The sequence below is a fragment of the Lissotriton helveticus genome, chromosome 1_2, assembly GCF_964261635.1.
Source record: "Lissotriton helveticus chromosome 1_2, aLisHel1.1, whole genome shotgun sequence".
In the NCBI taxonomy this organism is placed as follows: domain Eukaryota; kingdom Metazoa; phylum Chordata; class Amphibia; order Caudata; family Salamandridae; genus Lissotriton; species Lissotriton helveticus.
In genome coordinates, this window is record NC_136058.1 from 415211937 (window position 1) to 415236809 (window position 24873).

Below are 24873 nucleotides of genomic sequence, written 5' to 3' on the forward strand. Positions count from 1 at the left end.
GGCACACTTGGTGTGACCCTCCAGGTCGAAGGGGCGGTCCAAGATCTCTTAGTCCCTTGTTCGGGGTTGCACAGTACTGGGGTGGCAGAAACATCTCATGGAATTGTTTTGTGGTAGATTTATCCCAGTAACGTGCAGTTACAAGTTTGACGCCATGGACTGGGGAGTTGTGTGTTCCCCCAGTTAGTAAAAAAAACAGCATAAGTCTTGGCTGCTTCTCCTGCACCCAGAGTCTTGTGTGTCTTTTCAGTCTAATTTTTCTGTCTGGGAAAAAATGGTGTCCTGTTTTTCTGCACCCGGTAAATCCGGTTGTAGAAAAGCCTAACAACTGATAATCAGGTAGAATAAAATGAACACTTGAAAGTACGCCTTAATTTCATTGCCCTTGATTCATACTCTGGACCATAGTCGAGGGATAGGTCTAGGCATAGTCCTCGCAATACACAATAGATTTGTGTGCGGCAGGGGCCAGAGCTCAAAAGTCAGGACACCAGGTACAAGTAGGTGGTAACTCAGGGCAGGGCGAAACGCCTGTTGTCCGTGGAGGGGAAATTCCCATCCTAGAAATCTACATTAAACATTAATTAATAGTATTATTTTTTAAATATCTGTTTGGTGCCAGTGCATATGACTTTAATGTCTGCCTTTGGGATTCTATGTTACAAGTCCATAGGGTGCATGTATCCTTTGTGAGCTTCATAAAATGTTGGACATTCTACAATTCCTCACTCCTACATCCAAGTACTCTCAGGCTACCATTCTACACTCTGCTCTGTCTGAAGAACAGCTCAACACTTTCAAAATTCTGCAATTCTGCATTGATGTGGCTTGTAAATTATTTTTGGGTAAATTTACATGTATTAACTATTTAATTTTAATACTATAGGTGATTGAACTTACGGACGAAGAAAGAAAGATTTAGCACCAGCCAACTGAATGTTAGTGCCATAAGAAGGATTATTTTGAAAAACATAAGGACATCCAGCATTCTAAGTTTAAACAAATTCCAAAATCTAGGTGTGGCGAGGAAAGTACTATACCTGTAAGTGAAGTCTCTAATTTTGCATTTCATTAACCCAGAGCAAAGTCATATCTCTCCACACAGCATCAGAAATAATGCCAGAAAGACCAATCACAACATCCTCATCTGAAGTATTATCAGAAAGACAAATTGCCGCAGCATGACAGAATAACGTTCATCTATAGCACAAATGATCTGAAGCATCATGTAATTCCAGAGAGGAAGCACACACTGCATAAAAGAAAGATATACCAAAAGGTTTCTCCTGCAAACCATCAAAGAAAAGACACTGAAAGAAGACTCCGAAGCTGACACGTTAACAACCAAAAGATTGGAAAATCACCTTTGTTCAACAACCGTTTTTAACCAGTTACACAAGTTTGAGACTATCTGCCTCGGGATAGAACACCTCAACCCACTCTGCTCACTCTGGCGAAAACCTTAAAATTCACCACTTTATTGTGTTCATGACCATCTCAGAATGTTTCCTTTTTATGGTGTACTGTTCTGTAATTCTATGTAAATCGCCTCAACTGTATCTGTCCTGCAGGAGTGATATGTAAAAACTGATTAAATGAGCACCGTTGTGCTATAGCTAATGTAAATAAATCCTCGTTTTTAGAACGACAAACCTTAACCTTGCACCAAACATAGAAAGGGTAAAAGGAACTGATGTTCTGAGACTCGTGATCCACAATAGTACTGTGCACGTTCTAACACCCTCAGTTACTGCCATTACATCAGTGCAAAAAGGTACTTATCAGTTTAATGATTAAATATCAGACTAACACCTTATCACTGCATTACTAAGAACCTATACAAATAGATTTGAGAAGAACTTCAGTCACAAAATAAGTTGCTGCCGGAGAGGCTATAACCAAAAGACTATTATCTGCTAAAAACATTTCGACAGATGTTACAGGGCTGCTTCTAGACATATTTTGTTCAATTCAAGTGTTAAGAAGATTACACACAATTTCTTTTAGAGATAAATACTGAACATTATCTAAACAAGCCCAACTCTAAAATCAGGTTCACTCTTACCGTGGCATATAAGCAAGAGAAAACTAAATGTAACTCTAGGAATACACCTTATAAAAACACGGGCTGTGAGAACAAATTCAGTGTTCAAACCCACCTCAATCAAAGCAAAATAATCCAAGTTGCAGAAAACAGTTACCTGTGCCAAAAAAGGTTCAGCCATAAATCTCATCTCACTGAATTTGAGATAATGCACACTGGAAAAAACCTCTCTCAGTGCTCAGTGTGCCAAAAAAGTTTCAGCCAGAAATCTTATCTCACTAAGCATATGAGAATCCACAATGGGGAAAAACCTTATCAGTGCTCTGAATGCCAGAAAAGGTTTAGTATCAAACCGAGTCTATATCGACATGCATTAACCCACTCTGGGGAAAAACCTTACCAGTGCTCTGAATGCCAGAAATATTTCAGTGACAAAAGAGGACTTACTATACATACAAGGATCCACACTGGGGAAAAACCTTATCAGTGCACGGATTGCCGGAAATGTTACATTGACAAAAACAGTCTCACTCGGCATAGAAGATCCCACACTGGAGAGAAACCTTATCAGTGCTCGGATTGCCAGAAATGTTTCAGTGCCAAAAGCAGTCTCACTTATCATATAAGAACCCATACTGGGAAAAAACCGTATCAGTGCTCTGAATGCCAGAAATGTTTCAGTGACGAAAGAGGACTTACTATACATACAAGGACCCACACTGGGGAAAAACCTTATCAGTGCACGGATTGCCGGAAATGTTACATTGACAGAAACAGTCTCACTCGGCATAGAAGAACCCACACTGGAGAGAAACCTTATCAGTGCTTGGATTGCCAGAAATGTTTCATTGACAAAAGCAGTCTCACTCATCATATGAGAACCCAGACTGGGGAAAAACCTTATCAGTGCTCTGAATGCCCAAAAGATTTCAACGTTAAATCACTTCTAACTGCACATATGCGATTCCACACTGGGGAAAAACCTTACCAGTGCTCTGAATGCCAGAAATATTTCTGTGTCAAAAGCAACCTCACTAAACATACAAGGACCCACACTGGGGAAAAACCTTATAAGTGCATTGAATGCCAAAAATGTTTCAGTGAAAAATTCAATCTCACTCAGCATATAAGAACCCACACTGGGGAAAAACCTTATCAGTGCTCTGAATGCCACAAATGTTTCAGTGAAAAAATCAATCTCACTCACCATATAAGAACCCACACTGGGGAAAAACCTTATCAGTGCTCCGAATGCCAAAAATGTTTCAGTGAAAAAAACAGTCTCACTCAGCATATAAGATTCCACACTGGGGAAAAAACTTATCAGTGCTCTGAATGCCATAAATGTTTCCGTGAAAAAAGCAGTCTCACTCAGCATATAAGAATCCACACTGGGGAAAAACCTTATCAGTGCTCTGAATGCCAGAAATGTTTCAGTGAAAGAAGCAGTCTCACTCAGCATATAAGAATCCACACTGGGGAAAAACCTTATCAGTGCTCTGAATGCCAGAAATGTTTCAGTGAAAGAAGGACTCTCGCTAAGCATATAAGAATCCACACTGGGGAAAAACCTTATCAGTGCTCTGAATGCCAGAAATGTTTCAGTGAAAGAAGCAGTCTCACTCAGCATATAAGAATCCACACTGGGGAAAAACCTTATCAGTGCTCCGAATGCCAGAAATGTTTCAGTGAAAGAAGGAATCTCGCTAAGCATATAAGAATCCACACTGGGGAAAAACCTTATCAGTGCTCCGAATGCCAAAAATGTTTCAGCCATAAATCTCATCTCACTGAACATGTGAGAATCCACACTGGAGAAAAAAAATTATCAGTGCTCAAATTGTCAGAAAAGATTCAGAGGTAGAAATGGTTACAAGCGCCATAAGAAAACACGCCATCAAAATAATTCAGTGCTCCGAATGCCAGAAAAGCATCAATTTTAAAAGCAATCTCACTCTACATGAGCAGACACACACAGGGGAAAAACATCACCAATGCTCTGAATGCCAGAAATTCCTGTTTGATAGGCACAGCCTCACTAACCAAAAGCAACTCTGTACTGATGAAAACCTCTGTGAGTGCTCTGAATGCCAGAAAAGCTGCAGAGAAAAACGCTATCTCACCATGAGAAACTCAACACTGGAGAAAATCCTTATGCCATAAAAGCTTGAATCTGAAAGACCGAGTTATGCTTCATGAGAGATCCACTCTGGGGAAAAACTTTTTGAGTGCACGAAATGCAAGCAAAGTTTTTGTTACAAATTACTTCTCACTTGACATGAGCGAACTCACACGGGGGAAAAAGCCTTTTGTGTGTTCTGAATGTCAGATAAGGTTTAGTCTTGAATACAATGTCATTTCACATGAGAGAATTCACACCGGATTAAAGCCTTATACAGGAGGGGAAAGCCAGAAACGTTTTACTCAGAAAGGAGATCTCGCTAAACATGAGAAATGCATCCACACCAGGTGAAAAGTAAGGCGTATCTTGAGTTGCAGAAAAGCTTCTAACAACCTGACTTTACATGAGAGAGCACATATTGTAGTTGCAATAGGATTCATCAAGAAATTCTTGCAGGATAACTTAGGCTGCCCGCATGCAACCTCCAAAGAAATTTCAGGCCTGGAATTCTTTTTTAATTGCAACAGAATCCACAATTTGAGTATTTGAAAGTTACAAAACTCTCAAGGTCTTTACTTTACACAGAGAAGTGTTAGTGCTTGCAAATATCAACTAATTGCCCAAAAAATCACAATATTAATGTTTTCAATTTTACTCCACCCAAAAGGTTTCTACTCACCCTTGTTTCTTAACATATGACTGATATCTATATTTTCATGATAAGATTAAGCCTAGGTGGGGTTCCTCAATGAAGAACTCCGCTAAGTGACAAGAAAACTCGGGCGGACTACGCGGAGTTCCGCGAGCAGCGTAGTGCGTAAGGGTCATGCTGTTTGTGGTGATTTTGATCTCCTGTTGTTTGTCCCGCCCTGTAAAAATAATCGCGAATGGCATCATGTGCAGTACAAGAGGGTGCAGCTGCTTCTAGTCGAGCGGCAGCTTTGTCAATGAGAAGGAAGGTTTCTCAACGTGAGTGGTTGTGACCTGCCGCGACCACTCACATTGAGAAATCCGATGACCCGCTTTGAGAAATCGCGCCAGGAGGTTGATTTTGCTCACCAACTAGACCTTGGCGAGCGCGAGCAAGGAAAAATCTCATCAGGAGGTGGATTTTCCCCGTTCCGGCACATGACGATGAAGAGCGCGAGCGTAGAAAAAAACCTTGCTACGCTCCATGCAGCGGAGTTTTTTAGGAACTATGCTGTAGTGTAGTTCCTATATTCCCAATAGGCTCTGCGCATTGGAATAATATCTTCAGTAGTGTAGACGTAGGACAGAGGTTAACTAGGTCTTCTACTGACTATATTAGACTTAAGTTTTGTGTGCCAGCTAGCTCAGAGTTCACTAGAAACTTTCTCGAATAGGCGAGGAGGAGTTTAACCTCCCTGGATAGACAAGAAGGGATTTAGTTTCTAACAACCATAGAACATGACAACTTTGCTCTCCCTGATTAAGAGTGGATCTCTAGAGTCGTGTGAAAACAAAAGACAGCTATTTCACTCAGTCAATACGTGCGTACTTAGTTTCACCAGATTGTAGAGAAAAAGAAGAGACGGGCGTTTTCAATAAAAGGTGTTATTTATTGAGTAGTCTCTTTTCTCATACAAGAGAAATGAATCGCTACAATTGCAATACTTAGGGTTAAGTAGAATGCATATAGTAAAAGCAGGATTATGAAATAATACTGTAAAAGCATGGATATGGTTTCTTAGCCATATGATACTTTAAAATGGATAAAAGATATACATACATATATACATTGACTAATCGTACTCAACTGGTGCTTCTAAATACGCCTACCCCGGTGTACCTGACCTAAGCCTAATACGTGGGAGGGAGTAAGTAAGTAGCAGTTTAAGTTAAGTTTGTTTTGCCAAGGATCTGACTCAAGAATTCTCTGTAAGGGTTTAGTCAGTTCAGTACCTGGGTAATAGAAGGCAGGAGGGCTGGTATCTCTTTCTCAGGACTCAGTATCCCAGTCACCCGCAAGGGCAAGCTGGAAATGCTGGAAGCTGGATTTCTCTGCAAGAGAAAAGATAGCGTCTCTCTCAGCGTATCAAAAGGGAGGGGCAGCGTCCGTGGGCTCTCGCATCAGCTGGGCTCTCGGGCAAGAAGTCGCTGCTCCAGATTCACCACCACCGTGTCTTTGCTTAAGGCAGCATTGGTGTATTTATACCTGAGAGGTGCTGGGTTTGACGTAAGGATGGACATAAGACGTCAATAAAGATGTCACTAAGAACTGGTCGTTCTTACAGTGCTTTACAGGGATTCTCGGACGAAATCAAAACATAGCAGGCGGGGATTTCCCAGGTTGCTTGAGGTTTGGATTTGTTTAAGAACTCGGTGTGCTTTCTAGGGGGCTGGAGGAATAGTGCTTGCTTAATGTGACAGCATGCGCTATGACTAATTTATGAAACGGGTTTCTGTGCCGTTGTAGGGATATTAGTGATTTATAACCGGACAAGGGCAAAGAATAGGAATCTCGATACAGGTACCTAGATAAACACACTACACCCACTCCACGCATTCATGTCCATAATTACTAATCTAAGCAATAGTAAACATATCTAATAGTGCATGTGTATACCGAACCACCCCAAAATACATTTTTTTGCATTTGAAAATGGTGTATGCAAAATACACGAAAAATGAGTATAGGTACAGTATTTCAAGCAGAGTAATCATTCATTAAATAGGATGCATATATCAACGGAATGATTTTGCGAAATTACACATGAAATGGCTCTTAATACAGAAAAAAAGTGCGAGACCACTTCATCACATATAAATACAGTTATTTGTAAATATGCTAGAGGCTGAGGTAATATTTTGTCCCTAGAGTTCCTAAAAATAGAAGCTCTGTTCTCTAAGAATAGTTCTACTTTAAGCAGAAGATGAGTGCCAAAAAAAAAAGGTAAATATTTTGGAATCGGGAAAAAAGTTTTCGTTTTCAGGGGAAGAAGAAAAATTAGTTCCAAATAGTCTCAGTAGCTTTGTTTTCCAAAGCTGAAGGCCAAATTCAGAGTTCAGGGAACGCTGTGTGCTCGTTTGCTTAAAGTTATTCTTTTTGTTCGGGGGAAAACATCATTTCAGACAGACTTTCAAAAAAAGCAGTTTACCACCTCAGGTGAAAGTTCGACCAAGTTGGAGAATGCCGCTACCATGCAGTCGTTAGCATGATCGCTTTCAATGATATTTTGATCAGCATTGCTTACAGAAGGTCGTACCTGGTTGATGCTGCTCTCATTTTGTACTTCACTACCCTTCAATCGTAGTGGTGAAGTTTCCACGAATGCCGTCATCAGGATAGGTAACCGCTGGGGACAACACGATGCATGAGCCTATACTGGACTTAGCAAAGTATCTGTATCCAATGGTACTTCTGATTGTAGTGAAAGACAGGCGTCCAACATGCATTCTTCGCCGCACAGCATACATCTTAACACAGGTAAGATACAATTCTGCCAGGTGGGTCTGAATGAAAGAAACCAGGTCATATTCAGATCTCTTAGCCGGGCTAATCCAAGGACTTTAGTTATGCGGTCCCGATAGCGTATAGCTAGGATCGTTTCTTCCATTGTTGCTGGAGTCTTGTCTGTGACATGGCTTGCCATAACGAAGCAGGAATATCAAAAATAAAATGCCTGCTACGAGTCCCAACAGGAGTGGAAGGCCGCCAAAGACCGAATGGACAAAGTTAGGAAAAATACCCAGGACTGCTTTGAAGGGTGTCAATAGTCCCGAAAAAATTGGCTTAAATACACTTGCGATACCATTCGTATCAGAAATGTTTAAGATTTCGTTTAGCATTTCTGCGAAGTGTAGGGGGCAATTTGTTGATAATAATGCATGTATCTCTGTCGTTGTCCTTGCAACTTGGAGATCATACGTTTCTTTCGATGACGTCAAGGGCACAGGCGTCTGTAGAAGCACAGACTTCATTCTGCTCAAAGTATCAATTCGAATAGAAGAGATTTTCAAACTGGGCCAAATTTTTCCCTCCCTGTCTGGAGTGTCGTTTGGATATAATACTTGCATACAGCAAGTGACCATGGAACTCACGCTTACCAGATAAGCTTTTCCTGGCACTAAGCCACAACATCGGTGGTCCACAATTAGAATGAAGCTCCCGTTAGAAAGCCGTCTAAAGAATGGCTCTATTCGAGTTGCAGGTGTGCCAAGCTGGTGACATGAAAGGTTATTTGAAGTCCCCTCACAGGCCCCATGTAAATTTATACCCTGACACAGAAGTATACCACTTAGTGATTTTTCACAATTATTACCACTAAGAAATACATTCTGTCCTTTTTCACTATAACATGAGTGTGTGTAAGGTCATTTCCATGTTGACTTAATGTATCTTTTATCCAACCTTTCATACTGGCCTGCCTGTATATACTTTTGGCAGTATCGAAATTGGAAAGTTGTTATCGGAATAGTTATGATTCCGTGTATTATCCATTCAATGACAGGTCGTTCTGACATTGTCAATGGCAATCTCTCAAGTTTTTCAATGCTCAGAATTGTATATTCTGCTCCCTTTTGTGCCAAGCTGATTTGTGTATCAGTAAGGTTAAAGATAGTGAATAATGATGTTGTGTTGATTAAACACCAAGGCACGTAGCCTGAACGCAGATTATGTAACGTCCAGCCAAGTTGTACAATAGAACGCAATTGAGACTGACCGTGTTGCAACATCAGTAAGTCCTGCTCTATTATATCGATTGCAGATGATACAATACTGTCCAGTGAATATATTCTGGAAGACAGAGTCATTAACCCATTGTCCACAACAGAAAGTGATTTATCCAAATTAATACGGTCAATTTCCCGTATTTTCTCTGCTGTCTCAATTTGAGTTTCTTTCCAAGCTTCGTTGTAAGCTGCATATATAGAGGGCGCTATGAAACGTTTTTGACGCTGTTTGCGTGGTCCTATAATGAAATCACGCAAGTCAGCACCTTCTTTAAGTAAAATCAAGTGTTGCTTAATTTCTGCCAGTGTGGATGTCTGTAGCCATTCGAGGAAGAGTTTTCCTATACTGTATGTTGTTATAATCCCTGGATCTTGTCTCTGGGAGTATCTTGGGTCTGGCCTGGTCAATTTGAACCCCTGTATTTTGTTCAGGAATCTATCTTGACAGTTATTTGTGTCTGTGGGCCAGATCAACCATTTCTTCCAATCAGGATGTGTTCTGTTTTGGTTTAAAATATGGGATACGTCTATCCCAACCTCTGTAGTGCTATTACTGTCAGGTGTTGGCTTTGGAATAGACGGTTTGTTTAAGTCTTTAATTTTGGCTAGGCCAAGACAGGTTGTCTGTTGAATTGTGTCATTCAAAAATATAATTTGTTCTAGGATCATGCAGGCTCTAAATAATGATTCTATACCTTGGACCTGCCAATCTTTGGTACCCCAGATGGTTTTCGTTTCAATATTATTGTTCCAAAAATCAAAACCGAATGTATTCATTTTTTCAAAAAATGTTTCTGAATAGATTAATTTTGTGTTTGTCAGCATTGTTTTCAATCCTGTCCTATTTAACAGTTTGAAATAAAACGTTTCTGCATCACTTGTGTTAAACTCTGAGAAGTATGAGAATTTATCATAAAATGTTTTTGAACTGCCTTTTGGTGGAGTTGCACAATGTTCCCATTGATTATAATTAAAAACATTTCTAGGTTGAGCAGATTTATGCAAATAATGGTTAGCATAGTGGTTGTAACAGTACATTTGGTCATAATTAGATGAACCCTGTAAATAATCATGTTCTGTAAATTTTGCTGACATAACTAAGTCTGACATCATATCATTAATACTTTCAAAGTCCCAATCATCAGAGAATGTGCTCGGTTTTACAAAGTCACTTAATGAAACCTTAAATTGATGAGGATACTTCAAGAGCTCGACCGGGCCATATATGTCATAGTCTGTTTTGTCCCATGCTACCCCACCGGGTATAGGATTGGCTGTGAAGTTTACTGAAGAAAGTTCTCTTTTCTCGATGTGTGAAGACTTGTGTGGTTTTAGGACCAAGTCGATATTCTGACTTGCTGTGTCCATTGTAACATATTTTCCCTCAATGAAATGTCCCAAGCATAGTACCATGATGAGCCAAAGTATGAGGACAAATACACCTTGCGCCACCCAAAATTCAATCCATGGAGAAATCAGATAGGTTGCTTTGAGTTGATGAAAGAGTTCTTTTGCTTTGACTTTAAAAGTCTTTGATGTTGTCGGCTGTTCCTCAGGTTCGCTCGGATCCTCAGAAAAGTCATCGAAATTGATGAAGTAGCCTGATGCAGTTTTGTCAATTGTTTCAATTGCTTCTGGATTTCTTTTTGCTTTTGTAATTTTCTTTGTTTCATTAGCATAGTCTGTGGCTAAATCGTTGTAGACTGGTGTTTCTTGATGCATTATTGCAATTTGGGTTTCAAGAGGCTTAAGTTCCATGGCTTTCTTGCATAGTCCTTGTTGATTCACTGTAGGTTTATCAAATGTTATTAGTCTCTCAGTTTGAACCTCTTGATTTGTAGCAAACTTTGGTGTTCTGCTACTTCTTGGGAGTCCACTTGGCCTACTACTTATTATTGGCCACATGATTGTGGTTTAACCAGGTCGATGGATACAACTCGGTTCTCCTTTTTACCAGCAAGGGGCGGTAGTACAACTGATCTTGATCCGTTGATAGCTAAGACAGGTACTGCTTTTCTGTAAAAAGGCCCAAATTCCTTCTTCACCGCGATTTTCTCTCTGACCAGATCCCCGATCTTTGGAATCCAGACAGGCCTTGCTGGGACAGGTGGTTTCTCTTCAGTGGCTGTTGGCTGTTGTTTCAACTTTATGTTGCTCAGGTCTTTTCTTTTTTCATTTAAGTCCTGTAAAATAGCCAAACGATCTTTGATATCAAAGCATTTTCCTTCTACCACTGAAGTTTGACTATCGAGGTCCTGGATTCACATTCTAGTCCCGAACAATAGTTCGTACGGACTGAGACCTTTTAGAGAATTTCTTGGCAGATTATTAAGATTACGTTGGACACTTATTAAATGTTTGACCCACCCAGGTCCCGAACCTAATACCTTTGCCGTTATAGATTGCTCTATGCCTCGGTTTTTTCTTTACACCATCCCGTTTCCCTCAGGAAGGAAGTGATAAGAGTCCCGCAATACAATGCCCATGCTCAATCAATCAATCAATCATGCCATTTGTATAGCGCACTACTCACCCGGGAGGGTCTCATGGCGCTTGGGGGGAGGGGTATGCTACTGCTCGAACAGCCAGGTCTTGAGTTGTTTCCTGAAGGCGAGATGGTCCTGGGTCAGCCGAAGGTGGATGGGGAGGGAGTTCCAAGTCTTGGCAGCCAGGTAAGAGAAGGATCTTCCTCCGGCGGTGGCTCTTCGGATGCGTGGTACGGCTGCAAGGGCGAGGCTGGTGGACCGTAGCAGGCGAGTGGGCGTGTAGAAGGTCAGGCGGTTGTTGAGGTACTTGGGGCCCAGGTCGTGGAGAGACTTGTGTGCGTGGGTGAGGAGCCGGAACGTGATCCTCTTGTCGACGGGGAGCCAGTGCAGGTTCCTCAGGTGGCTGGAGATGTGGCTGCGTCGGGGGACATCCAGGATGCGTCGGGCGGAGGCGTTCTGGATGCGCTGGAGTCTTTTCTGTAGCTTGGCTGTGGTTCCGGCGTAGAGGGCGTTTCCGTAGTCCATGGCCTCCCCATAAGCTCAAGAGCTAAAAGCAGGACACTGGTCAGAATGTAGCATGCCCATTGCCTATATGCCACTATAGACTCGCAAATCTTTTTATAACAGTTCAGACGTCAGCCGAGAGCTGGGGTCTATATTTTTAGTTAAACTAGTCTCTATATGTTAATATGACGCATTATTCCTACTGGGTTTTGCATGTAGATAGCCTTATCCTATTTTAAGCGGAATGCCATGGTAATACACTGTCTCGTTCGCCACTGCGGTCTCTGTTGCAGTCTGGGCAGTTTATTGCGAATTTGGTATGTTGCAGGCTCATTCCTGGCCACCAGTATATTGATTGTAATTCTTCCAGAGATTCCTTAATCTTAAGGTGTCTAAGACCCTCCCCCATGTGTGCGTCTGCTATTAACAAGACTCTCCTGTTCGTGTTTGGAATCACTCTATCCCCCACTCAAGGGATTTGAGCAAAAGGAACGGATGCATTGATTATGTATGTATAATTGAGTGGATAGTTGACGGGTAGCGCTGCACAGTCGCCTTTTGATGACGTTTTTACTGCCTGCATTGTTTCCCCGTCTATGTATTTTCCTGAACGCTTTTTTGTAGCTACGGAAGCCGATTTAGTTGCTTCTGCTGTGGCTGCCTCAGCCAATGAATTCCCTAAAACGTGAACGCCATCACGTTCATGACTCAGTGAGTGTATCACGTGAGTCTTTGGTAGTTCTTTCTGTAAAAGAACTACTTGTTCCCAAAGCGATTTTTGCTTGATTGTGGCACCTTTGTCATCTTTATAACCGTTTTCAACCCATTTCTGCAAGCCGTTATTGTATGATTTGACGCAGTAATGCGAATCGCACACTACTAGTGTCGGGAATTCGCGATCGGCATTATCTAGCGCCATTTTTAACGCTATTATTTCAGTTTGTTGTTCTGAATTGTTTTCCACAGAGTGTGATTTTGTTACCAGAGGTCTCAATTTACCTCCGCGCCACACGTTTTTTACAATCTCGCATGTGGCTATATAGACTTGTTTTCCCCAAACTGAGGGTTGTGCATGTCCGTCTGTATATATTACACAGGCGTACTGTTGTATGGGCAGAATGTCGATTGGCAGAGGATATTCTCTTTCATATTCTAGATTTTTTAATTTTTTCATGTTCGGGCCAAAATAGTATTTTACTTTGTCTGTAGTAAGAGAATTTTCCCATTGAATCCATTTTGGATTTAATGCCATGGTAGTTAGATTACATGGGCTTGTTAATGCCTCAAAGGCTGATTCTGCTGTTATAACAGTAATTTTTCTGCCTTGGGCTTGGTCTCTTTCTTTTGCTACAGCTGTTCGGACCGCATGTACAATGTTTTCCTTAATACTGAATGTTTTTTCAGCTTCTGTGTACAAATGTGATTTGTATGCTATTGGTACCGTTTCTCCCTCATTAGAGGTTAGGTATGTGAATCCGCATCTTCCTGGGATGACTCGAATCACAAGGTTGCGTGTGTTATCGCGTGTTTGCAGTTTTGTTTTAGCTAACATGTCTGTTTGCAATGATCTCAAAATTTCTGTGTGTTTTTGAGTCCAATTGATTGTTTTAAAATCTGGTCTTATTAGTTCATAGAGGGGTTAACCCTCTCTGCATAATTTAGAATGTAAGTTCTTCCGAAATTCAGGAAACCTAGGATTGATTGTAAGTTTTTCAGCGTTCTTGGTGCTTGGATTACAGCGCATTTCTCTAAGAAATTGTCTGCCAGGCTTTTGCCTTCACTTGATAATTCATATCCTAAAAACAGGACAGTTAGATGGGCAATTCGTGACTTCTTAAAGTTGAATTTGTAACCCTCTGCTGCGAACCCAAGTATTATGGTGTTCACTCTTTTCAAGTGAGTATCCAAGTCATCATCTGTTAGATAGATGTCATTGACATAAGATAATGCCTCATCATCATACATTTGTAGTAACTCTGTTACTCTTGCTGAGAATAATCCTGGGCTGTTCTTGAACCCCTGTGGCAGTCAACAGAATTTTTACTGCGAGGCATTTATTGAGAAAGCCGTCAAATATCTGCTTTCAGGTGCTATATTTTGACAAAAGAATCCATTAGAGATGTCTAATGTTGTTTTGTATTTTTTGCGCACGATGTTATTCATTAATGCTGCACTGTGCGAGTTTTGTACTGCAAAAGTTTTGCAACATGAGTTTAGATGTCTGTAGTCCAAAACTAGACGATATGATTCGTCTGGCTTGGAGACAGGAAACAAAGGATTGTTCATTTGTGAGGTGCATGTTTCAATCACCCCCTGGTATTCAAGTTGATCTAAGATCTCCCTGACCTGTTTTTTAGCTTCTTGCTTAATTTTGAATAATTTCACTGGTTTCCCACCCAAACTATCTCTTCCTAGTTCTTCATAGGATTTTTCTATGATTCTGGCAAGTTCAAATGGTTGTTCTGCTATATCTGTTTCTTTCAACTTCTGTTGGAAAGATATATCCTCATTTGCCAATTGAACTAAGTCTCTATATGCCTGTGTTAATTCTTTTATTTTAACTAAGAGTGCTTCGCTTGACATTCTATTAATGTCAGGACGTGATGTGTAGCTGGCTAGAACCGGCCATGTTGCTCCTGGTCTACCTAGTGGACCGAGCCTGGTGATGTGATCATTATGTTTTAGGGCGCCTTTAAACCAGAGCAGGTGCTCTTGGTATTTTAATGGGATTTCCACTTCCTCGAAAGGAGTGTACACTTCCGGAGGTTCCTCTATTTTATAATAGTGGAATTCTTTTGTGACAGCGTTTGCTGCTGGAAAGTTTATCCATGAATAGAATACCTCTGTCTGCCGATATTCGTGTGCCTCAATTACGAATATGACCGTACCACCTCTTGGTGACCCTGTGCCTCATGGGAACAGTCCAGACCGCTCTGCCAAGCCAGTTCTTCCAAGGACCGGAAACAAGCATCCTGGGACCGGTTTTGGATTAATACCCCTTATCAGCCAGGCTAGTTTGAATCAAAAAGGGGGTGGTGATGGACAGAGTAGCTTGAATCCCAGCATGCTTGTTTCCAGTCCAATTGAGACCTGACTTGGCAGTTCGGTCTGGACTGATCCCATGAGGCATAGGGTCAAGACTGATTTTTATATGGCTGGGCCTTAACTGGGGTGGAGAAGTGAGCTTAAGAACGATGATGGATTCATCCCAGATCTGTGACTGGCGGTGTGTGTCTGAAAAGTTTCAGCCGTCCGTCCATCGTCTTCTTGTGTTTGCTTTGTTTGCCCTAAGTTGGCAGGGTACGCCCAGACATGGGTCCCTTGCTTACTTTGCTACTGGATTTAAGCAAGCCTGGCCGGTGAGGGGCTTTACCCCGAAACGTCCCAGGATAATTGTATCTGAAAGAGACTATTAGTTGTAGATTTGTTAGTTTAGAATTGCCCCAGGCTTCAGACTGGATCCCGAGAAATATTTTCTTAGCAGTACTCCTGCGCTTCAGCAGGTGGGGTCGGTTGACTCCGTGTCCGGCTTCGTAGTCGCCGAGATGACGTTGTGGTGTCTACTTAGATGCTGCAATTGCACGCTAACGTCCGTTCTTTCTTTTTCCGCGCCAGCCAGCCCAGATCTGGAGAGAGTGTGCCTCTTAGTCAGTTTTTGACTAAACGCTTTTTCGACTTTTGTCGACCTCTTTTAAAAAAAAAAAAAATTATTATTTTTATTAATCAATTTCGACATACATCACAGCAAATACAGTCAGGCAAACAACAGCATCATTTTACATTGTTGACATTGATATTGCAACAAAAATCTGGATAAAGTAGCTGAATAAATCAATGGGATTCTGGAGTGTGGTAACGACCTGTCGATTTCGTGGGGTGCAAATGTCGCCTCTATGGTGATTCCACGCTGCCCACACCCTACTCCATTTCCTAGGCATCCTCTGGCCACATAGACCGACTTTTCCCTATACATACACCAGTCTAGATCTTCCTCCCATTCCTTATTTGGGGCAGCTGGAGTGCCCCCCACTGCTGTGCAATATTTTTTTTTGCGATCATGTATGCCAGGGTTACCCATTGCGTCGTGTTGGTATTTAAATCTGTGGGTTCCCAGACGTTGAGGATACACATTCGCGCCACTGGCTGAAAGTTTACCCCCAATACCTCCTGCAAGGTGTCATGTATGTGTCTCCAGTATGATTGTATATATTGACAGTACCACAGTATGTGGAGGAACGTCCCTGGTTCTCCACACCCTCTTTTACACTCTGCACTCTCTGTCTTTCCCATCTTGACCAGTCGTGGCCCTGTTACATATATTCTGTGCAGGACCTCTTTTTTTGAGTCTTCAACTTCTGGTAGCACGAGGGATGTCCCATCGTCGGACCGGCTTCAAGCCCTGTGACTCCTGTCACAATTTGATGTCGGTCACCGCTCCGCATCTCGTGTGCCTTTGGTGCCTGGAGCGCGACCTCGATGCGAAGTTGTGCTCAGAAAGCATTTGAAGGCCTGGCAATCCGCACCGTGCAGCTTGAAGTCCCCAACGAGAGGAAGGTCGCGAGACCGGTCACGGAGTCATCCCCATTCCTCTTCGAAGTCTTCGCACTCCTCAAGTAAGTTGATGCACAAAAAGAAGGCAAAGAAGCATCTTCGCTCTTCGCCTTCTCTCTGTCCATCGGCCAACGCGACGCAGGACCCCAAGCGGTGCCGCTCTCCGGCTTCTTCCTCGGAGCACGCTTCCCTACATTTCCCAGGGCGTCCCCTGCCCAGCTTTGTCAATTTAACGAAGCACTGCACAGCATCTTTGGACAGCCCGAATCCGCAGTTGTGCCTTCGGGCCCCACAGAACCGGCTAGGGGCTGTAGGCCTTCGATGCCGGCGGCTCCGGCCCTGGCGCTGCAAGGTCCCGAAGGATCCAGGCCTGGATCCTGATTGGTGCCGGTCGCCTCACAGTATCTTCCCCGGCGCCGATTCCAGTGGCGACGCCCCCGACGCCGATTGTGCCCCCAACTGGCGTCAACCCCAACCTCACCCCGACATGGAAACGGTGCCGGACTTTTGTACCGCTGTTCATCCGTGGTGTTCCCTACCGCCCTGAGTAGCAGTCTGTGGAGGCCTGGGAGGGATCTATTGACCCTCCAGCACACCATCTTGAGGAGCCGGACTGGCAAGAGGAGTTGGGTGATGCCAGTGGTCTGGATACCTCCCCAGACCTTGGTATGCTGTTTCCCTCTACGGTGGCTATGGGGAGGGAGCCTCCTACGTGGTGGTGTTGCGTAGGGCAGCTGAGGCCTTGGGCCTCGAGCTTCCTATGGTGGCTGTGAGGACTAGCCTTCTGACTGAGGTGCTTCAGCCGGCATCAGCCTCTTCGGATCCCCTGCTGCTTTTTAATGAGCCCCTCACTGACATCCTTCTGGGCACTTGGTCCAAGCCCAGCAGGTTCAGTGGACAGGATGATTACCCAACGCCGCTACACGGTCCTGGCTGACCCATTATTCCTCTCCCAACATCCTACCCCTTAGAGCTTGGTGGTCAAAGCCTCATCTTCAAAAGGTGCATTCCCTACTGCTCTGCCGGATAGGGAATTCAAGAAGCTGGACCATATTGGGAAGAAGATGAAGAAGATGTTTTCTTCCACCAGCTTAGGACTGCAGTTGGTGAACACCGCATGTCTCTTGGTCCACTACACAAACACACACACACACAGTGTGGTATACGGTTGCTCAGGTGCTACTGCAGTGCATGGAGGAGGCCCAGGCTGTGCTCACCGCGCTGTTGCTGAGGGTCGAGACGCGGCAAAGTTCACCATCCGGTGTAGGCTACCGCCGACTCACTGGGTAGAACGGTTTCCTCGTCAGTAGCCCTAAAGCGCTACACCTGGCTGAGAACGTCTGCCTTCTCTGGGGCTATCCAATCTAACCTTTTGGACATGCCCTTTGATGGCTGTCGCCTGTTTGGTGACCAGGCGCTCGACTGTTTCAAGAACTCTAGGGCTACAGCCAGATTCTTGGGTCTCGCGACAACTTCAAAATCCATGCAGTCTGCCTTACGTGGCTACAGAAGGGGTGCCCCACCGCGTTCCACCCAGAGCCACAGAGTTGTGCAAGCTACCCAGCCTCTGCATGGTCGGGGACATGGGACCTGGCGTCATGGGTCTGGGGGCCTGCGGATGGGCAAGTCCACCAAAGCCCCCCCTGTAGCAGCCTCCAAACCTTCCTAGTCCGACCTTTCAGGGCCACCAGAGGCCATCACCTCCCCCATTGGCTCAACATCACGTCGGACAGGTGGGTTTTAGAGTTAGTCCAAAAGGGCTACTCCCTCCCCTTCCAGACTAGCCCTCCCTTCATGCCACCAACACTCCATCCCATGTTGGAAGATCATTTTTCCCTTCTCTACCAGGAAGTTACAGTTCTCTTTGCCAAGGGAGCTATTGAACGTGTCCCTCTGCCAGAAGTAGGTCGTGGTTGCTACTCCCACTACTTCTTGGTACCCAAGAAGGACAAAGGCCTGCGTCCTATCTTAGACCTCAGGGAAGGAGACGTTTAAGATGTTAACCTTGGCTCAGGCCCTGTCTGCCCTCAACCCTGGAGATTTGATGGTACCGTTGGACTTGCAGGACGCTTACTTCACATCCCCGTCTTCCCTGCCCACCGGCATTACCTACGGTTCACGGTAGGCCACACGCATTTTCAGTTTACCACGCTCCCCTTTGGCCTTACCAGCGCCCCCTGGTGTTCACGAAAGTGATGGTGGTGGTCGCAGCTTATCTGCGCAGATTAGGGGTTCCAGTCTTCCCCTATCTCGACGACTGGCTGTTGAAGGCGGGCTCGCCCAGACTGTCGTCTCCCACCTCCAGAGTACGACGGACTTCCTGCATTCGCTGGGGTTCACAGTTAACATGCTGAAGTCGCACCTGATTCCCTCCCATAAGCTCCTTTCCTCGGAGAGGTTCTGGACACAGCGCAGTTTTGGGTCTATCCTACCTAGCAGGAAGTTCAGGATATTCGAGCTATGATACTGATGTTTCAGCATCCATCCCGGTTTTCGGTGAGAATGACCCTGAGGCTGCTGGGCCTCATGGCCTCCTGCATCCTGCTGGTGGATCATGCCAGATGGCATATCCGTGCTCTGCAGTGGGACCTGCATGTCAGTTGCAGTGGTAGTTCACGAACCAGGATTGGGTCAACGGCAGATCCCTCTCCCTTTCCCAACCGGAGTTCACAGTAGTGACGGATGCGTCACTCTGGGATGGGCTGGCCATATGGAAAAGGCGGAGATCAGAGGCCTCTGGTCTCCGGCGGAGTCCAGGCACCACATCAACGTTCTGGAGCTCCGGGTGATTCATCTTGCACTGAAAGCATCCCTTCCTTCTGCCAAAGGAAGAGTGGTGCAGGTGTTCACGGACAACACCACTGCCATGTGGTACTGCAGCAAATAGGGCAGGGTCGGGTCGTGGACAAACTTTGCCGCCGGTGCATGATGGATCACGAATGGCGTCTTCACTCGAAGGTGGTGCAAGGTCTCTTTCTGCAGTGGGAGAGCCTCGGATAGATCTATTCGCCATCAAAGAGAATGTGCAATGTCAGCAGTTCTGCGTATTGATTTTTCCAAGGCGGCGCTCGCTCGGCAACACTTTTCGTCACAAGTGGAGTTACGGCCTCCTGTACGCCTTTCCGCCTGTACCACTTCTACCAAAATTGCTGAAGAAGATCAAACGCGACCGGTCCCAAGTCATTCTTGTGGCTCCGGACTGGGCACGAAGATTCTGGTACAACGAGCTCTTGAGCATGGCCATCGATCTTATTGTTAACAGATTTCTGAAGTGCATTACTCATCTCTTTCCTCCTTCTCCTTTCGTAATGCCCCAGTGGGACTTGAATCTTGTCCTCACTTATATTATGTGTGCTCCCTTTGGGCGCCTACATAATTGTCCTCTTCGCCTCCTTTGAAGACTGCTTTTTTGCTTGCCATCACCTCTGCTCGCAGGCTGAGTGAGCTTCAGGCTTATCTTCCAGACCTCCCTTTCTTGCTGTCCATCCGGACAAAGTAGTCGTCTGTACTAAGCCCTCTTTTCTGCCCAAAGTGATTACCTCTTTCCACATAGGTCAGACCATCACATTGCCCAACTTCTTCCCGCCTCTGCACCCTTCTAAAGAGGAGGGTAGATTCCACTGTCTGGACCCAAAACATGCACTGTCTTTTTACCTTAACTGCACTAAAGACTTCCAGGTGGACGATCAACTCTTCGCGGATTATGTGGGCACCAAGAAAGGTCGGACAGTGCACAAAGGTACCATCGGGCAGTGCACAAAGGTACCATCTCTCGATGGGTCATCCTATGCATGTGTTTAGTTAAAAAAGAACCTCCAGTAGGACTGCGCACCAACTCTACCAGTGCGACGGCAGCCACTACTGCTTTGGGACGTGGAGTTCCGCTGATTGACATCTGTCACACAGCCACGTGGGCATCCCTGCAGACGTTAACTAAGCATTACTACCTGGACAGCCAAGTCCGGAGAGATGGCTTTTTCGGCGTTCTGTTTTCAGGACTTCCTGGTGTGAACTTAGTTCGTAGACCCTCCTCCGGGGTTGGTATTGCTGGGGTATCTATTCTGAGGTAAGGAATCTATAACTAATAGTCTCTTTCAGATGAACAAGTTACTTACCTTCGGTAACGATATATCTGTAAGAGACATATTTTAGTTATAGATTACTTACCTCCCCACCCATCCTCCCTATTCTGCACACTAACTTCTAGGGATAGAGACTCCCTTACAGGGCCCTAGTTTTGTGCACCAGGAGTCAGTGTCTTGCATGACTCTGTGCTTCTGGCATGGAACGTTGTATCAGAACTGACATTAGTGTGCAGGAGCGGAGTCTAAATAGACACCACTGCGTCATCCCAGCGACCACGACCCCGAAGACGGACGCGGAGTCGACCGATGCCACCTACTGACATGCAGGGGTACTGCTAAGTAAAAATTTCTTCGGATCCAGTCTGACGCCTGGGGGTAATTCTGAGCTACGGAATCTATAACTAATATATGTCTTTCAGATCTTCCTAAAGCCTGTCTGAAAGGGGGATACAATGGCATTAGCTGCAGTCCATTCCACAATCTTGCTCAAGACCAATTGGGCAGAAATTGTCTTCGCACAGTTGATCAAGCTGATCAGCCTGTAATTGACTGGATAGAATCCATCCCCCTTCTTATATATCGGGACGACGTCCGCTCCCTTCCAAGACTCAGGTACTGGGGCACCACTGATTATGGCATTAGTTAATAAAAGGTTATACCAAGACAATTTATCTCTTTCTAGCAGAAGGATATAAGCTGGAATGCTGTCTAATACTGGAGCTTTACCTCTGGTTATTGCATCCAGAGCTGAGGATGTCGGCCAGGTACAGCTATAGAGTTGTCTGTTTACACAGTCCCCAGCACAGTGTCCAGCTCATTAAAAGGAGGTACTGAATAAAGATTCGAGAAATGATCAACCCAGGTCTGGGAGAAATGTAATTTTTGCAGAGGTGAAGCAGAGACCTCTCTCCCCTCAACTTTACAAGTGCCCAAAACCTGGTGAAGTTCTTAAGAGAGCAAGCCAATTTGAGTTCCTGCCGTCTTTCTTCCTCCCATTCTTTCTTAGCCCGAACCTGGGCCCTTTTGTACCTCTCTCCGCCCAAACTGATTTCTGAGATGTCCTTTGTGAAGGATATCTACGTGAAAGTCTGGATTCCGTATTAAACCAATTATTTACTTTATGAAAATTCTGTTTATGGCCATTAATAGGGACTATAAGGTAGTACAATATTTTCTTGAAGTTGTTGTGGAAGCAGTCATTGGCATGCCACACTCTTAGTTCTTGCAAATCAATTTCCCGATGGTAGTGATATATTGATCTTCACCTCGCCAGATGACCAAAATATCGTTGATAAACACATATAACTGAAATCCCAATTGGCACAGACAAACCATGGGAACAAAAGCAGTGATTGGGATACGACAGGGCCTGAACACCATTTTCCCTTGTCCATGTAGGATAGTGCCAAATCTCCATTGGTTGCAATAGGAACAAGGGAGTTGCCCCCTCTCTGACGAAGGGGGCCCCATTAGATTTGACCTTTTCCACGTGAGCGATTTTTCAGGGTGTTTGGAGAAGTGCCACCGGTCACCTAACATACAAGAGAATACGTATGGCTAACCATATAGAACTATGGCTCCTGATAACCAGGTGCCTTAGAATTAGTGCGAGGGACACTGCCTGTTCTTTTCCATATTTTCATATAGATATTTATTTTTATTATATTCTCATAAGCTCAGAAGAAGATTACCTCCACCAGATAACTGTAACAGACTGTCCATTGGAAATGGTCCAAACATCCTACACTTATCCATACAAGATTGGGCACTCTGATTCGGGTGCACTGACCTCTCAATACCCTTGACATATGGGGCTGACCGCTTGGAACAGGATACATGCGTAGTACAAGGGACATGGTTTACACACAAATCACTCATTTCTACTATGGGCAATCTGGTTTTCGGGTGTGCTGATTTTCCTAATGGGTCTTTTGCCATTGAGTATACAGTGCTGACCCTTTAAAAACACATGCCTGTACATCGTGGTATTTGCATTTAACTTCGATGGAGGCCCGTCTTTAGTGGTTCTATTCCACGTGAAAAAACGGCTGTCTGTGACAGAGGCAAGAAAGCCTTCAGCATTTAGTGCGCGTTCATTCACATTCATGCTGCCGGCATGGGACTACATTTAAATGTTGCTGTATTCTGATTTCTACCGCAAGCTAGCTCCGATCGGTGGAAATCCGGCGATCAAGAATCGACCACTTCCGTTTTTGACGTCAGATGCTGGAATTCCACCAATCGGAGCTAGCTTGCGGTAGAAATCAGAATACAGCAACATTTAAACCTGCACCGTAATTCATTTACTCATCTATAATGGCTCGCAAGGTTGTGTGACTTTAATCCAGATAACCAAGAAACTGGCTCTAGCTCCGTGATGTTTTATCAGTCTCATCGTTCAAGAGATAAGGAGGTCGATATCCACGACTCCCTTAATACATCATGTATCGATCCTGATATTACAGAAAAGGATTATCTCTAAGGAACAGGTTTTTAAGACTATACCACTCCAGAAATGTTATCACTACAGAAAACACAACAAAGCCATCTATGTTTTGCTTGTCTTCTTGTTTTCAAATCGTATCATTTTAGAACTTTACCATGTCAAGCAAACACTGCAAGACCATCTAAGTTTTGCGTGTCTTTGTACAATACAAGTGTGGTAATTTCCTGAAGAAGGTGTATGTTACGCCGAAATGCGCGTCGATAATTACTACCGTGCCTTGATTTTATAAATACATGTTTTTAAAGATTCCAATGTATTGTTTAGGAGAAATGTATTTGATGATATGCACTGATTTATAATTTGTCTTTTTCTTTATTATTGTAGTAATTTGATTTTTAATAATGTATTTTTATAACACAAAATAAAACATATAGTATCCTAGACACTGAATTTATTTGATTTGTTTTTGTCGAGTCCTCCACATAGTACTGTTATTATTATCCTACAACTGCCTAGGAAGTATTTTCTCGCACTTATGTTTTCCCTGTCCTAGGAATTGACTGACTTAGAAATCAGGGGGCCTTTGATATTAACTAACAATCATCTGAGGATTACACATCCGAGAAACACAAGTGTCTTTCATGAATACAAATTGCTGTATTCTGATTTCTACCGCAAGCTAGCTCCGATCGGTGGAAATCCGGCGATCAAGAATCGACCACTTCCGTTTTTGACGTCAGACGCCGCAATTCCACCGATCGGAGCTAGCTTGCGGTAGAAATCAGAATACAGCAACATTTAAACCTGCACCGTAATTCATTTACTCATCTATAATGGCTCGCAAGGTTGTGTGACTTTTATCCAGATAACCAAGAAACTGGCTCTAGCTCCGTGACGTTTTATCAGTCTCATGGTTCAAGAGATAAGGAGGTCGATATCCGTGACTCCCTTAATACATCATGTATCGATCCTGATATTACAGAAAAGGATTATCTCTAAGGAACAGGTTTTTAAGACTATACCACTCCAGAAATGTTATCACTACAGAAAACACAACAAAGCCATCTATGTTTTGCTTGTCTTCTTGTTTTCAAATCTTATCATTTTAGAACTTTACCATGTCAAGCAAACACTGCAAGACCATCTAAGTTTTGCGTGTCTTTGTACAATACAAGTGTGGTACTTTCCTGAAGAAGGCGTATGTTACGCCGAAATGCGCGTCGATAATTACTACTGTGCCCTGATTTTATAAATACATGTTTTTAAAGATTCCAATGTATTGTTTAGGAGAAATGTATTTGATGATATGCACTGATTTATAATTTGTCTTTTTCTTTATTATTGTAGTAATTTGATTTTTAATAATGTATTTTTATAACGCAAAATAAAACATATAGTATCCTAGACACTGATTTTATTTTATTTGTTTTTGTCGAGTCCTCCACATAGTACTGTTATTATTATCCTACAACTGCCTAGGAAGTATTTTCTCGCACTTATGTTTTCCCTGTCCTAGGAATTGACTGACTTAGAAACCAGGGGGCCTTTGATATTAACTAACAATCATCTGGGGATTACACATCCGAGAAACACAAGTGTCTTTCATGAATACAAATTGACTCCTCCTCCAAGGACTGCACTGTATTATTGACACAGGCGAAAAGGCAAACAAGCAGTCAGGAGGCGCACCGATTGTATACCCCCCACCTGACAGGATGGTGACAGACCCCAACCACCTGCAGGGGAAACGTGCCACCTAACCTAATAGCTGCCAGACGCTTTACCATGTAAGCAGACTGGTGGTTTACAACTGCGCCTATGTTGGGGCACCACATGTTTTTTCCAGCATAATCTGGTGTACTCCCCCTGTGTGGGATGATAGCACCCACTGAAAACTACACCGTTGTGTAGTCTGAGACAGTCCACCTTCCATGTAATTC

At 43.8% G+C, this 24873-nt stretch overlaps 2 protein-coding genes across 2 annotated transcripts in view; both read left to right on the forward strand.

Moving 5' to 3' along the window:
• LOC144806984 (uncharacterized) overlaps positions 1 to 9738 on the forward strand; it is a 40603-nt gene extending 30865 nt beyond the window's left edge. The window contains exon 3 of the mRNA XM_078673043.1: positions 887 to 9738. Within this exon, the coding sequence (XP_078529169.1) occupies positions 2253 to 3908 (1656 nt within the window). The 5' untranslated portion in view covers positions 887 to 2252 and the 3' untranslated portion in view covers positions 3909 to 9738. The remainder of the gene's footprint in view (positions 1 to 886) is intronic.
• LOC144806995 (uncharacterized) overlaps positions 1 to 24873 on the forward strand; it is a 1119020-nt gene that overhangs the window by 540670 nt on the left and 553477 nt on the right. The gene's annotated exons all lie outside the window — the stretch shown is intronic.